This window comes from Chlamydotis macqueenii, chromosome Z (assembly GCF_036417535.1).
Source record: "Chlamydotis macqueenii isolate bChlMac1 chromosome Z, bChlMac1.mat, whole genome shotgun sequence".
NCBI classification, from domain to species: domain Eukaryota; kingdom Metazoa; phylum Chordata; class Aves; order Otidiformes; family Otididae; genus Chlamydotis; species Chlamydotis macqueenii.
The window spans coordinates 35,824,489-35,839,297 of record NC_141593.1 but is presented as its reverse complement, the minus strand read 5'-3'; the positions used below and the strand labels follow the sequence as shown (position 1 = coordinate 35,839,297).

The following is a 14,809-nucleotide window of genomic DNA, read 5'->3' as shown; positions in this document are numbered from 1 at the left end:
AACCAAGATAAAGTCAGATGCAATAGATAAAGAGGAAATAACTGCTCCACCTAAGACTTGAACTGACTACTAGAAATGGAGTCCCTTCTCACTCTTGGAAAATGTAGCTTACCACTACATGCAATTTTACCTTCTGTGTTTGTTCTTTCCAAGGCTCTTTAGCTAGCAGAAGGGAAATGCTGCTTGGAAGGAGAGTGAGAGTCTCTTGCACAGCAAGTTTGTCACTGGGGTGCTTGCCAATGTGATCCTCAGATAATTCTGGTAATTTTGTCTGATGCTTCCACAGTGACCAGTTAGCACTGAGGCCAAGTAGTAATGGTGCACCATGGTCAGCCCAGGTCACCACAGAAGCTGCAAACAGCCACAGGAGGAAATCTATGCACTAAACAAGAAAACAGCAAAAATGCACTTTATTAAATAAATAAGACAGAAGGGGAAAAAAATCCCTATTAAAAAAAACCCTAAACCAAAAATCCAGATGGTGGCTTGCTCTTCAAAACAATCATCTGAAAATTCAGCTAACATTCAAAATGCAAGAAGTAAAAAGTTCCTAATATTCTCTTAAGCTCTGAAGCAACATAAGACTTTTTTCTAAACTCTAAATCAAACTAAAGTGTTTACAGAAAGAAAAGCAAAGCCACACTCTTCTAAAATCACCCTTTAGATTAAGATTGATCCACATGTCATTTAAAATGGGGAAATAACTTCTTTACAGTAAGCTGATTGTTGAGGGAAATTAGAGATGGTTCCCCTTGTAGTGCTACAAAACGTTGGGAAATATTGCAGCAATGTAATGAATATCTTTCTTATCTAAGCAGCAGCTTATTTTACAACCTCAACCAGAAAACTTAAGCAGCTGAATAGATGCAACAATGAACAATATTAGTCTCCTAAAACTGTCCAAGCCCTCTCAGAAACAGCAGTTCTACAGTTTTGACCTGCTTAGATAGTTCTACTGGTAAATTCAACTTTTTTTCCTTTAATTGTTCTAAATACAGTAAATTTAAAGTAATGATTTCCTTTAGTTACCTCTAGTTTCTATCATAATTTAAAGTAAGAGCCTTACATACACATACAATCACAAAAATTGAGAAGACTTTCTCTACGGAGGTAAGATGACAATCTTCTAAAATACAAAAGCATGAAAAAATAATACTTATTGCTGAGGAAGAACCTGAAATACATCAAAACCTCCTTTTTTTTCCTGAAAGCTGCATATTATTTTCACAGCATGTACCTCTTTAAGATCAACATTTGGTAAGGGTGTTGAGTTGTAGGCTAAATTTCTGATGTAGCCCATCAGGTCTAGCAGCCAGTCCATTCTTTTCAGCACTCCTATAAAAAGAAGAATAAGAACACTGACTCACATAAAACACTAGAATGCACCATTTTTCGTTGAAAAGCAAGCACAAGGAATCACTCTAGCAACAAAACATTGACTGTGCAAGAACACTGATCACCAGTGTTATCACCACCTGCTATCACATTCGATTCATGGTTCCCACTGACAGAAGGCATATGGGCACTTAAACAGTACAAAAACTTTGCTTATAATTGTTCTGGTTTCAGCTGGGATGGAGCTCATTTTCTTCCCAGTAGCTGCCGTGTTGGCTTTAGCATAGGATTTGGTATGTGAAGAATGCTGATAACACACTGATGTTATTAGTTGTTGCTAAAGAGACCAAGGACTTTTCTCTGCTTCCCAGGTTTCGCTAATATGCAAGATGCAAGAAGCTGGGAGGGGTACAGCTAGTACAGTTGACCCAAATGGGCTGAAGAAAGTGCCATAAACATCATAATATATAAGTGAGGGTTAGCTGGTGGGCTCTCTCTTGCTCTTTCTCTCACTCTTTGGGATCATTTTCAGTTTTCATTCTGTGGTGGCTGCTTGGGATGGGTTGTATCGGTCACTGGGTCATCAGGCGGTGATAGACAGTGAACCGTTTGTTTTGTATATTTTATTATCCTTAGATATTATTATTACCATTCTTTGCAGATACATAATTATCTCTTCCTTTGCTATCCTAGTAAACTGTCTTTATCTCAACCCATCTTCATCTCTTCCACCCTGGGAAGGGGGAGGGTGAGCAACTGGTTGCATGGTACCAGATTGCTGACTGGGGTTAAACCATAACAATCATGCAGGCAACACACTGAACACACAGAAAAAGGAATGCTGAGTGAGAATTATTTCAGATAATTGCAGCCTGCAGGTCCTGCTAACTCAGTCTGCATACATGACCGCTACAGAAACCTAAAGCCTTCCTGAAGTTTTTGCCCCAGTACTTCATCTAGGTCTAGCATTGATGTTACTGCACATTGGGCAACAATGTGGGGAGTGCTGTGAAAATACTCCTACAGTGCAGAGCGGATCAGTAAAATACAGTAAAGGCACGCAAATAAAATAAGCCCTCAACCCAAGGACAGAATATATTACACAGATTCAGATTCTGCTGTCCAAAATCCATTCTACTTCCTACAAAGGTTGAGAATCTCAACATGAGCATGCAATGAGTGCTTGCAGCTCAGAAAGCCAACCACATTCTGGGCTGTATCAAAAGGAGCGTGTCCAGCAGGTCAAAGGAGGTGATCCTGCCCCTCTACTCTGCTCTGGTGAGACCCCGCCTGGAGTACTGCCTCCAGTTCTGGAGCCCCCAACATAAGAAGGACATGGACCAGCTGGAGAGGATCCAGAGGAGGGCCATGAAGATGATCAGAGGGCTTGAGCACCTCTCCTAGGAAGACAGGCTGAGAGAGTTGGGGCTGTTCAGCCTGGAGAAAAGAAGGCTCCGGGGAGACCTTATAAGCAGCCTTCCAGTACCTCAAGGGAGCCTATAGGAAAGATGGGGAAAACTCTTCAGTAGGGCCTGTTGCAACAGGACAAGCAGTATGGTTTTAAAATGAGAGTTGTAGAGCACTGGAAGAGGTTGCCCAGAGAGGTGGTGGATGTCCCATCCCTGGAATCGTTCAAGGCCAGGCTGGATGAGGCTCTGAGCAACCTGATCTAGTCAGGGATGTCCCTGCTTCTTGCAGGGGGGTTGGACTAGATGACCGTTGAAGGTCCCTTCCAACTCTAAAAAAAAAATTAAAAAAAAAAAAAAAAAAAAAATATAGAGGGAGGTAGATTCAGAGTGGACATAAGGAAAAAATTTTTTACAATGAAGGTGGCGGACCACTGAAACAGGTTGCCCAGAGAGGTTGTAGATGCTCCATCCCTGGAAATATTCAAGGCCAGGTTGGACAGGGCTCTGAACAACCTGATCTGGTTTAAGATGTCCCTGCTCCTTGCAGGGGGCCTGGACTAGATGACCTTTAAAGGTCCCTTCCAACCCTAACTATTCTATGATTCTACCTTCAAGAACATAACAATTCACACACTACCATTTCCTTGTACTCTTTACATGTGCCTCTTTCTTGGTGCCTCCTCCTCTACCCAAGTGTCTCACTTCACTCATTCAAAACTCACTACTGTTTGAAGTTTTTCAACTGCAGCTGGCAGTTAAGGCTTCCAGCAATATAATACTTTGAGTTGTTCCGTGAACACAAGCAAAGATCCTTCTGCCATGAAAATGAGGAGACCTCATTCTTGCCTCCCTCTGTTCTTGCTTCTCCCTCCTTTATCTTCCTGTGTGATTCTGCTACTTCTCTTGCATTAGCTCCAGTGCTTTATCAGACCCTTAGCTGAGCCTGTTCAACTCATTAACCCACCAGATAACTAACTCCTATGGTTATGAAAAGGAGGAAGGGCAATTTGTTTCCTGTGCCAACTCAGTGCAAGGAGTTCAGAAAAGCAAGCTCACTGGTTCAGTCAGTCTCATGGGCACCGGCCTCTACCTACTGTGTTTCACACTAGGAAGTTAGATATTGGATATGAAGGTCAGCAGAGCTGCACTATTACTGGTCTCCGACGTGCTATGTACATTTCTAACACTACTCTACTCTGGAAGTCTAAAAAGACTAGGAGACACAGATGTAGTCAAAACTCCGGACTGCAATCCACCTGACTGAGATAAATGACTTGCAGCTGATCCACAGAAACAAAGAATTGGAGAAAAACATAAAAGCAATGTTTGATACAAGTATCTGAAGAGCAGAAAAATTCTGAAGATCAAGTAGCTTCTAATATAGAGAAATTTCTAAACACTTAGGTTAAACCATCTTAAAATTACTTTAAAAGAACCAGTGCAGATTCATCTGTATCTGTTGATTTTGTTGTTGATTCTTCTTTAAGTTTGACCTTACCTGTGTTTTCATGGCTCACAATACGAGCATGATAGAAACTATGCAAGAGCATCCATAAAACATGTTCTTTCTGGTGATATCCCGCCACAGTATCAATCACGGCACTCAGGTTCATCAGAGGCAGTCTGCCTTGAGAAATTAAATAGACTTTCGTGAATGTGGCCTTCTGTATATTGTTCTGCAAATGCAATTAAAAAAATATGTTAAATTAAAATGTACCTTTCTTCTGGGAACAGCAGATGCTACATTCCTCTTTATTAAAAAAGGAGAGAAATTCTTTGATTATCTAGCAAGCTCATTTTTCTTCAAGATAAACTATGAAACAGAAGACTGTATATATTACTTTAATTTCACATGCTTCTACATAGTCCAGCAATGTGCAACTCAGTACAGCTTGACTATTTTCATATCGCTTTAAATTTTACACTCCCCTTCAAATTGAAATGAGCCAGCCTGACAGTTCCGGAGACTCGAGTCTTCTTGTAAGACAAATTCACAGCAGTAACAAAAAGGTCTTCTTAAATGGCATTTTTCCAGTGTGGAAATAAGAACTCAAAGATACAGGAGAATGACAGTTCAGCTTCCCTAACCTATTTAAATGCTTGATTCTCTACTGAATCTGCCAGTAAACAGAACAACACAGTTTTATATCATAGATGTTTGTTTATAACAACCTGATCTGAAACCATCAAGTCCTTTCACACAAGTCATTTCCTGCTAAGAATTCCACCACTAATTGATTCCACTGGTGATCTGAAAGCTGAAACATTTTCTATTCCATTGTCATCCTTAGCTATCTTGTCCATCAGGAAATATTCTGAGTGTGAATGCAAATACAGTACATTAAGTCACGAATGAAAGGTTGTTCAGTCAAATTATTCCACATTTTTAACCAAAGAAAGGATCCACCAGTTCAAGCACAGCTAGTCATCGGGATGCATTTATAGTCCATTCCAAGTAGGTAGTTACGTTCACCAAAGAGGACTGTGGTCTGCTGTTTACATCACTGGTCTGGGATTCAGAAGATCTAACACTATTTCTGTTCTGCTAACAGCCCTGTCTGAGCTTGACCAAGTTACTTTGACTCTCCAGTTCAAACCTCCCAGGTGAAATCAGTAGTACTTCAGTTGGCTTGAGAAAGTTTTGAATGTGGGCTCTTATCACTTTTGCTCCTCTCTGCTGCCTGCAAAAAAACCACTCTTACCTGCATGGCAGACAAAACAACCAATGAGCTAGAACACTCTGATAAGGCATGCTTGTTTCACATGATTTGGTGAGAAAAGACCAGGAGTGAAACATCATTACCTTCGGGATCTGGACAATGCGGTCAATCTCTGAATCACCCATTTCTGAGACACATTTTGCTACATCGACATACATTTCCAGTTTGCTTCTCTGGAAACAGAAAAGTAAATTCATGTTCAGATGTATACTTCCAGGTTTCGTCATCATTAAAAGTGGTGAGTTTAGGAACTCTGTTCATGATCATGATGAATATTTCATCTCTTCTCTAGCCTCGTTTTATTTGTTCTAGTTAAGAACTTCTGTATTCGATGGGGACTTCAACGTACTTAACTGAGGAATAATGGTATCTGAAGAGTTTCAAAGAGTTTGTTTTACTTGTAATGGAAGAGTGCCCTTCCTTGGAGATATTTTCTGTAAGTAGATATTTCTTTAAATCACTGAGAAGCTGAATCCTTTGTGGGGAAAAAACTCCACCTTCTTACTGTTCTCTGCTTCTGTTTCAGTAAGATTTGTTTCAGTAAGATTTATTTCAGTACCAATACTGTATTTTTCCATTACCAAATCATTTATGAGGGTAAAGTGTACATGAAATTGGTTTCAGAACTTAGTCATATTCTAAAGAATATCTGAAAGTAACTTAAATTGAAATTATGCAGGCATCTTAACTACTTTCACTAATTATTTTACACTTACTTCATGTTTCAAATCTGATGGGTCAGTGCAAAAAGATTGGACTTAACCATCAGTAAAAATACCCAGTTACAATGTTGATACTTCTCATAGTTATTGCTTACCTGAAACTCATTTGGTAGAAGCTCAAATATTTTCTCCACAGCCTGGCACAGAAAGCTCCAGCAATACTGTGGAGGGTTTGGAACTTTCATTGCTTGCAAGAGCCCCTGTAAAACACACTGGCAAATTTCTGGGTTTTTTGTGCGGTTCTTCACTTCAAATTGTTGAATCAGAAACACTTCTGTAAAAGACTGTAGTTTGTCTTCTGCAACATGTTTCATCCATAGGGGCAGGGACATGAAAAGGTATTTCTGAGTTTTCATCTGAAAAGCAAAAGCTTTTGCTTAGTTTCAGATTCTAGCTCTTTACTGACCTTCAACTACTATTATAAAGGATGAAAATAATAATAAGTGGCTCAAATACCACTTAAAAAAAGCAAAGTCATAAATACTTCTCAATTCTTCTTCCCTCTTTTGATGAATTGCTTGAATGAAAAAGAGTTCAAAGATGTCAATATTCTATTTTCCTTGAAAACTGAGGAACTTTCTTTCAATGAACCCTAGATACCATGTCTCTGTACTGGCAGGACAATTGTCATTTTCCTTTATGGTGCCCACTGCATTCCTACATAAGACATAGTGACTGACTAGACAGCCACGACAAATGTATGGTACTTCCAGCACCATTAATACTGCTGGCTAGTGAGGAAGAATGAATAATTACCTTGAAGGAATATAAAACTTACACACTCTGTGGCCGAGCATATTTTGTGACTTCAAATCCCCACTGCAGTGAGAAAACTGGTGCTCAGAAATAAAATATTTCTTTTTCTTGGTACTTTACCAATTACGTATCTTAAAACAGCCATCAAGTGTTTGTATGTCTGTGAAGACTACCGAATGAAAAATTATAAGACAAAAACACCCTTGAAGAATTGGAAAAGACCACAGAAATCCACAATGGATTTTCTGAGAACTGACATAAACCAGCTCCTCAACTTGCATGAAATGACAGAACTGCACCGAGAAGTGCACTGTGGGATGCAGGGAGTTTTACATACGGTATCATGGAGTCCATGTACCACCATAAGAACTGCACTGTAGTGGAGGATAAGCTCAGATTTGATTATACTACAGATTAGTCTGTTGACTATCTACAGAACAAAGGCAAGGTTTTCAAGAAGCAACATGTTTACTAGATGAAGAGATACTGCTGGAAGAAGAGGCAAACTTTTGGACAAACAGGCTGGCTTTTTTTTTTAAAGACTATTAGTTGGTATAATAAAAGATATTTTTTCTCCCTGCATGCCATACCTTCTTACATCTCTAGGTTATCAGAGCTATAGCATGAAACAAGAGAGAGGAAGAAGGTCCTAAGCAATCTAAGTAAAACCAATGTAGTAGATCTTAAGTCTGACTGGAATTTCAAGGCCGCTGAATAGCCTCTCTCACACTACAAATATCGGCTAAACAATATTTCTGCAGAATTCTGAACCCAATAATCCTTTTCTGGTGAGACATCCTGAACATGATCACTGAGGAATCTTATAGTAAAGAGGTGCTGAGGTCTCAAAAATTTTCTGGCATACGTACACTGAGAGTATACACGAGGGGAGGTGCCATCCACATTCCCAAAAGCATTGCTGCATTTTGAGATGATTGGGCCTGTGTCACAGCCAGTTGAACGCAGAGATGTTTTACCTCATCACCTGAAGCAGAAGAAAACAAACAGAAGTTATGAAGAAATTATCTGAAATTTAAATTTGTTCTCAACTCATAAAATAAAGGAGGGTTATTGTTCTACTAGAGCACTATATTCAAATTTGCTTTTCTTGAGATGCTGCTTAAAGCTTTTAACCCATACATGTTAGAAGTCTCCTCTTCCCATTCATGAAGTTTCAGCAAGAAATCTCAGGATTTGTCCAAGTTAATTTAAATTCCCTCAAAGATAAAGATGTGGGAATGGTAAGAAAAGTAAGAATTAAAAAACTCCTTGACAAATAAAGAGAAGATTTAATCCACAGAAGGAAAAATGAGTCAATATTCCTTCCTGCTAAATGTAAGAGTAATTACCATTTGTTTATGTGTTTCTACTCTTCCATCTACCCCATGTTCATATAATATGTCACAGAACAGAAGTCAGTCACTGTTACTGCTGTGGGTGCTCGGTTGCAGTGTTCTCCCAGTTAACATGTGGGAAGACGTTACTGTGAGTAGAGATGGTTATGGAATCTTTATTGGTTTCTCTTTCCAGTCCCCTTAATGACTAGTACAGCCTCCTTCTTACTAGAATAACTAGTAACAAATATGTTGAAGAGGCACTCTGAGCAATGGCATGGCTTCCATAGCTCATGATTGCTAAAGCAACATATGAAGAAACAATTTAAGTATTATACTAGCATTTGACCGATTAGATAGAAGATATTACTGTTAAATGTGAGTGTAAAACTTAAGCAGGTGCTTTGCAGGTTAAAATGTTCTTTCAGTAATGAAAGTGGCAATCTCTAGAGCATGACTTTAAAGGTCACTAACATTAGTGCATGAACAAAGCAAAGATTTAAGAGTCTAATATCAGGCTTTTAGAAATAAAATATCTTAAATGAGAAGTCAAGTCATTTGCAGAACTCAAAGTGTGACATTGTAACACGATACTTTGGTAACCAATTCAAAAATTCTCTCTGGCTATATTGGACTGCTAAGACTCAGATTATGATTTGCCTATGACAGGTCACTTCAGAGCACTACTGAATAATAAACAGGTATTACTTCAATCACGTTATGAGGTTTTGCTCAGCAACAACTGCAATAAACCTTGCAAGATGGGAAAGCAATCTGCTGTCTTCAATATGTTTACAGATGAACAAATCTTCAGAGTAGGATTTGTGAAACATTTACAGTTCATAAAAGCAGTCACAAATTCTTAGACATGACTAACAGTGACCTAGAGAATCAGAAAGAATTGAGCATATAGTCTAATTTTCATAAAAATATTCATGACATAGCTGTTGCAGAAAAAGTGCATTAGAGTGCCACATTTCTAGGCGGACTGTTAGGTCATAATACAACTGCTCTGCATAATACTTTTTGGCACAACATGAATATTGCTCATCAGCACACAGCAAGACCTACTTCTGTTTGTAAATATAGAGAAGGATGTGCAACTGCCACAGCAGTACAGAGGGACAAACAAGAGAAATTAAGTATAAAAGCATAGACTATGACACTGTCTGAAGTCAATAAAAACATGGCCTCAAAACTGATGTACTGTTTCCCCTGGAGTTTCCCTGATTTACAGAAGTAAGACTCCTAGGTGAAAAACAGGAATAAAAAAATTCCCCATACATTTAACAAGTTTCAGCTATTCATAAGGTTGCACACAAATTTGCATCGGTATGGACTGCAGAGCGCAGTACAGGAAATTGTCACTTACTCTTATAAGTGACTTTACAATCAATTGCAAGAATACCAAGCAAAAGAGAAGTTGTAGCTCAAGTATAAGCAAAAATGTTTAATATGTCACCAAATCTTTCTTTATCTAGCACGCAGTTGTTCCTCATATGAAAGTTCAATGATTTCTAGTGCTTATACAAGCATTCTGTACAACTGAAATAAACACCCAAAAGAAATAAGAACAACCATTCATATTCTGGGCTCTACAGCACATCAGTTTGAACACAACAACACTTGCTTAACTCGGTTGTAAAAGCATCTGCAAGGCCAGTAATAATAGTTACATAAATCAGGAGAAACAAAACTTAGTGGAACCAAACAAGGGAATATGGAACTTTGCACAGTAGTTTGTTGGTTTTTTTTTAAAGAAATGAGTTTGAAACTCACTTATATCAACCATAACAGGCACTGAAGACACCCTGAGTAGAAAAATATACAAGCTGTCCAAGACAATACTTCAGGATCAAAGCTACCTTCAGCATGAAGAAAAAAATGCTTTTAGAAGCACTGACAAAAACAGAATAATGACAGAAAACGGGACATGCTTTTCTCTGTCACCCAGTGTAGAAACTGTACTTCAGACTAGTGACAGCTAGACAAACTACAGAGCAGTTCAAACTTGGGATAACGCAGCCTCTGACACAGGCACTGGACCAGCATTTAGGGGGTACTGAAAATAAGATACAATTAGTTATGATTAGAGTTGTGATGGGCTCTTCTCACTGTAAATAGTTAAAATGAAAAATTCAGTCCAATTTCACCAGTGGTTTAGGGAACTTCTGATAGCGCTCCAAATTTCTTAGCTCTGATATTCTCTAGTCTTCTCTTAAGGTAAAACAGTGTCCTCATGGCAATCACAAACACACACTTGCAAACATTAAAAAGTTGGTATTGAAAGCACAGTAAACACTTCAATCCCTGCAATAACTTCAAGCAGTCAACTGGGCTCTAAATTTTGTGAAAGCAGTGTCAGTAAAGAAGTCTCATGATAAGTACAAAAGACTTAATAGGAAACTATTAATCTTACCAAAGTTTAGCCTCATCAAAGGAGAAAGAATGGACGCCCAGTTTGCAGGTGGATACTGATGGCTTTCTCCAACTAATGCAATGGGTGCCAGTGCTACTTTCACCAGCTCAGCGGGGACAGATTCAGGGCCTACAACAGAAGATTCAATCAGACTCTGAATTTTGCACACACATTTGGCTAAGTAGCTCAGGAAAAAAAATGTGAACACTGCACTGCAGACTAATTTGTAGTGAACAATTGAAAAGCACTGTAAAATTACAGTTACTTCTTTTTGTATCTGAGAATTAGCTCTTGTTTGTAATCAACAGTTTTATTTTTAACATTAATATTGCATCAAAAAAAGGCTTTTTGCAACTGATAAATTGAAACTTTCTGCATCCTTCTCCTTGAACCAAATTATGAATTAATCACAGATATTCCTCATCTAATAGGGCAGTATTTTTGCATTTGTTAGTAGGAGAACAGCAAAGTTGTCTGACACTGCTTTCCTTTCCCATCCTGTAGGTGCAGGCTACAAAAATTGTCAGGCAAAAGTCCTCCTGAAGGCAAGGCAAGGGACATGTATACGTCCACTGAAAGCAAAGCCTGCTTAATAGGACAGTGGTAAGCTCACTTAGCTCCACTTAGGAATATTCCATTATTATTCCATTAGGAATAATCTCAGCTTCATCTTCCTTAAGACTGCGCACCAAGACATCTCTCTTTTACTAGCACTCCTCATGTAAGAACATACTTTCTTCAGGTTCCTTTGCATTTATCATACACAGCAGTAACTCATTTGAATACCACGCAGTTATCTGAGAATCTTAACCTAGGATTACGGAAACAAGGGGCCGCAAAAAGTTTGCCTGACGATGGATCTCTTAAAGTGATTTGACTTTCATTCCCACAGGGAAGATACATCATCTCACAGACATACAGGGAAAGGGAAAGAGAAAGAGTTTTAAAAGTCATAAAAATTCAGTGGAGAAAACTAAAGCTCTAACTATACAATCCTACCTTAGAGTGTTATTCATTTTTTTTTTGTTTAAATATCCCCACTAATATCAGTGAAGTTCAAATTAGTATTTTCAAAAGTTCTCTTAGCAAACAAAAGTGGGTTATTAGGGTCACCTTCTACAGCCATAACAAACTTCCCAGAAGGATACTGTAAATTTGATCCTTTCTTACCTTTCTTTCCACTTTCAATGGCAAAGTCAATGGCTGCCCTGATAAAGCTGGTTGCAGGCAAGTAGCTAAAGTCTGGAGGAACTGTGAAGACAAACAGACTGTTTATACACTAAAAGATGTCAGTTTATACTCTAAAAGATGTCAGGGTGACAGCATCGGTGGACAAGGGATGAGCAACGGATATCATCTACCTGGACTTGTGCAAAGCTTTTGACACTGTCCTGCATGACATCCTTCTCTCTAAACTAGAGAGACATGGGTTTGATGGATGGACCACTTGGTGGATAAGGAGTTGGCTGGATGGCCGAACTCAGAGAGTGGTGGTCAATGGCTCAATGTCCAAGTGGAGACCAGTCACAAGTGGCGTCCCTCAAGGGTCCATATTGGGCCTGCCCTGTTCAACATCTTTGTCGGCGACATCGACAGTGGGATAGAGTGCACCCTCAGCAAGTTCACCGATGACACCAAGCTGTGTGGTGCTGTCAACACGCTAGAAGGGAGGGATGCCATCCAGAGGAACCCTGACAGGCTGGAGAGGTGGGCCCGTGCCAACCTCATGAAGTTCATCCAGGCCAAGTGCAAGGTCCTGCACCTGGGTCATGGCAATCCCAGGCACAAATACAGCCTGGGCGGAGAATGGATCGAGAGCAGCCCTAAGGAGAAGGACTTGGGAGTGCTGGCTCAACATGAGCCAGCAATGTGCTCTTGTGGCCCAGAAGGCCAACCGCATCCTGGGCTGGATCAAGAGAAGCGTGGCCAGCAGGTTGAGGGAGGTGATTCTCCCCCTCTACTCTGCCTTGGTGAGACCCCACCTGGAGTACTGTGTCCAGTTCTGAAGCCCCCAACATCAGAAGGACATGGATCAGTTGGAGAAGGTCCAGAGGAGGGCCACGAAGATGACAGGAGGGCTGGAGCACCTTTCCTATGAGGACAGGCTGAGAGAGTTGGGGCTGTTCAGCCTGCAGAAGAGGAGGTTCCTGGGAGACCTGATAGCGGTCTTCCAGTACCTCAAGGGGGCTACAAGAAAGATGGGGAGAGGCTGTTCAGTAGGGCCTGTTGTGATAGGATGAGGGGTAATGGTTTTAAAATAGAGGGGGGTAGATTTAGATTGGATATTAGGAAAAAATTTTTTACAATGCGAGTTATGGAACACTGGCACAGGTTGCCCAGAGAGGTGGCGGATGGCCCGTCCCTGGAAACGTTCAAGGGCAGGCTGGATAAGGCTTGGAGCAACCTGATCTAGTCGGGGATGTCCCTGCTCCTTGCAGGGGGGTTGGACTAGATTACTCTAACCATTCTATGATTCTATGAAATTATAACCTCCAGCTCCCATGTAACTTCAAAGGTCAAAATGAGCTAACTAATTCTGTAGGTGACTCAAAAGCATTTAGTCCACAAGATTATTGATAGATGCATTGGCCTTTTCACTTTTAAAGCATGCTAAACATTTGTATAGGTTAGAGGTGCCAGATCTGAAAAAAAACCTTAATTCATTGACAAACTGAAAAGTCAGGGATAAAAACTTCCTTAAAATGTATCCTTAAAATCTATCAGCCACTGCGAGTCAGGCTTTAAAAGGGAGAGCTTCAAAAGCTTAGTACAAAAGAGATACTCCATATCTATCTAACCTCATGCATGTGTGCCAAGATTATACAGAAGTAAAAACTCCAAGAATCTTTTCTTCTGTGATATGGATGTTTACCTACACTTCATATTATTGGTTCTCAACTTGGTTCACACCGAAGTGAACAACTTCGGCTTCATTATCAATCGTGCAATCCTGCCTTTATTTTAGTAACAGATACTGAAACAACACCAGAACTAATGGTGTACTGACAGGACATGACCAAAACAACTTAGAATCTTACCTTGATACTGCAAGTAAAAGCAGATTAGCATACTCAGCACACTGATTCATGTTCCAACCTTTAGGTCTGGCACCTGGGACCATGAGGTCTCAGATTCAAAGCCTGTCATTTAATAGGGCTGCAATACAGGCCTCATCTGTATTGTCTAATGTGTCCCTTGCTGCCTTTTTAGTTAGGTGCTACTTCTGGATGTTCTTTAAGCAATAATAAAGCATCTTACCGGATGCCCTGTTCTGAGTAGAAGACAAACAGGACATATGAAGGCGTCCCAAAAGTCCTGCTGCATTTGTCTGAAGGCCAATCTGCCCCGAAAAACTGATTATCTGTTGAGACAATGAACGACTACTTAGACAAATTTCCTTATGTTGCCTCATTCAAGCTGGACACAGATATTATGTAGTTTCTTGAAACAGGTTTGGCCTGTTTGTACAAGGTGCCACAGTACTCTAGTGCGTTACCCAAAGCAGTAAACAGAGGCTACCTTCTTACCTGGGTAAGGGTTCTGATGACTTCATTCAGCTTACTTTGAAACTGGGAGGATTGAATGCTCTCAGATTGCAGCTGCCAAAGGGAGGGAGAAAAAAAAAAAAAAAAAGTGAATTGTGAAGGGAAAAAACGGAAACAACAAAACAGAGAACAGGTGCTGAAAAGACAGATTGTATTTGCACACATGTCTTTTTGTGAGGGAGAGGAGGAGAAAGGGAGAAAGCCTATATAGCTGTAAACTTTTCCCCAATGGTACTGCACATGGGCCTTATGACAGGAAAATGGAACAGACCTTATTTTACACACTGTAATTCTATCCCACTTGGTTCATAGCCAACAGAACTCACTATTGCATAAATGGGATGCCCTGGTACATAACCACCGCTGCAGGGATGCAGAAGATGTAATTCCATTTTGCCTTCTAGCCAAATTTCTAGAAGAAACAAAGGTACCACTTGCTTGCACGTTCTCACCTGTATAATGGCTCTTTCAGAGCCCACCAGTGCTACCAGGCCACTGACAGCAGCCAGACGCTGCATTGTTGGAGAACCCTGTAAGCATAATTCAGGATCAGTGAGTCAATGTGGTCA

General features: G+C 40.0%; 1 protein-coding gene across 6 annotated transcripts in view; it reads right to left on the bottom strand.

The window, feature by feature from the left end:
* FOCAD (focadhesin) overlaps positions 1–14,809 on the bottom strand; it is a 117,655-nt gene that overhangs the window by 10,232 nt on the left and 92,614 nt on the right. For 3 of the 6 annotated variants that reach the window (XR_015261513.1, XM_086771532.1, XM_086771533.1), the window contains exons 32-42: positions 14,693–14,770; positions 14,223–14,294; positions 13,954–14,056; positions 11,866–11,946; positions 10,696–10,824; positions 7,812–7,927; positions 6,282–6,542; positions 5,548–5,637; positions 4,243–4,420; positions 1,238–1,335; positions 131–382 (exon numbers count right to left, since the gene is read on the bottom strand). Coding sequence is in view for 4 of the 6 variants with exons in the window: in XM_086771532.1 (XP_086627658.1) it covers positions 131–382; positions 1,238–1,335; positions 4,243–4,420; positions 5,548–5,637; positions 6,282–6,542; positions 7,812–7,927; positions 10,696–10,824; positions 11,866–11,946; positions 13,954–14,056; positions 14,223–14,294; positions 14,693–14,770 (1,458 nt within the window). In the remaining 2 variants the exon portion in view is untranslated. Of the gene's footprint in view, positions 1–130; positions 383–1,237; positions 1,336–4,242; positions 4,421–4,641; positions 5,426–5,547; positions 5,638–6,281; positions 6,543–7,811; positions 7,928–10,695; positions 10,825–11,865; positions 11,947–13,953; positions 14,057–14,222; positions 14,295–14,692; positions 14,771–14,809 lie in introns of those variants that run through there. The other 3 variants (XM_086771534.1, XR_015261514.1, XM_086771535.1) reach the window with 3 other exon arrangements.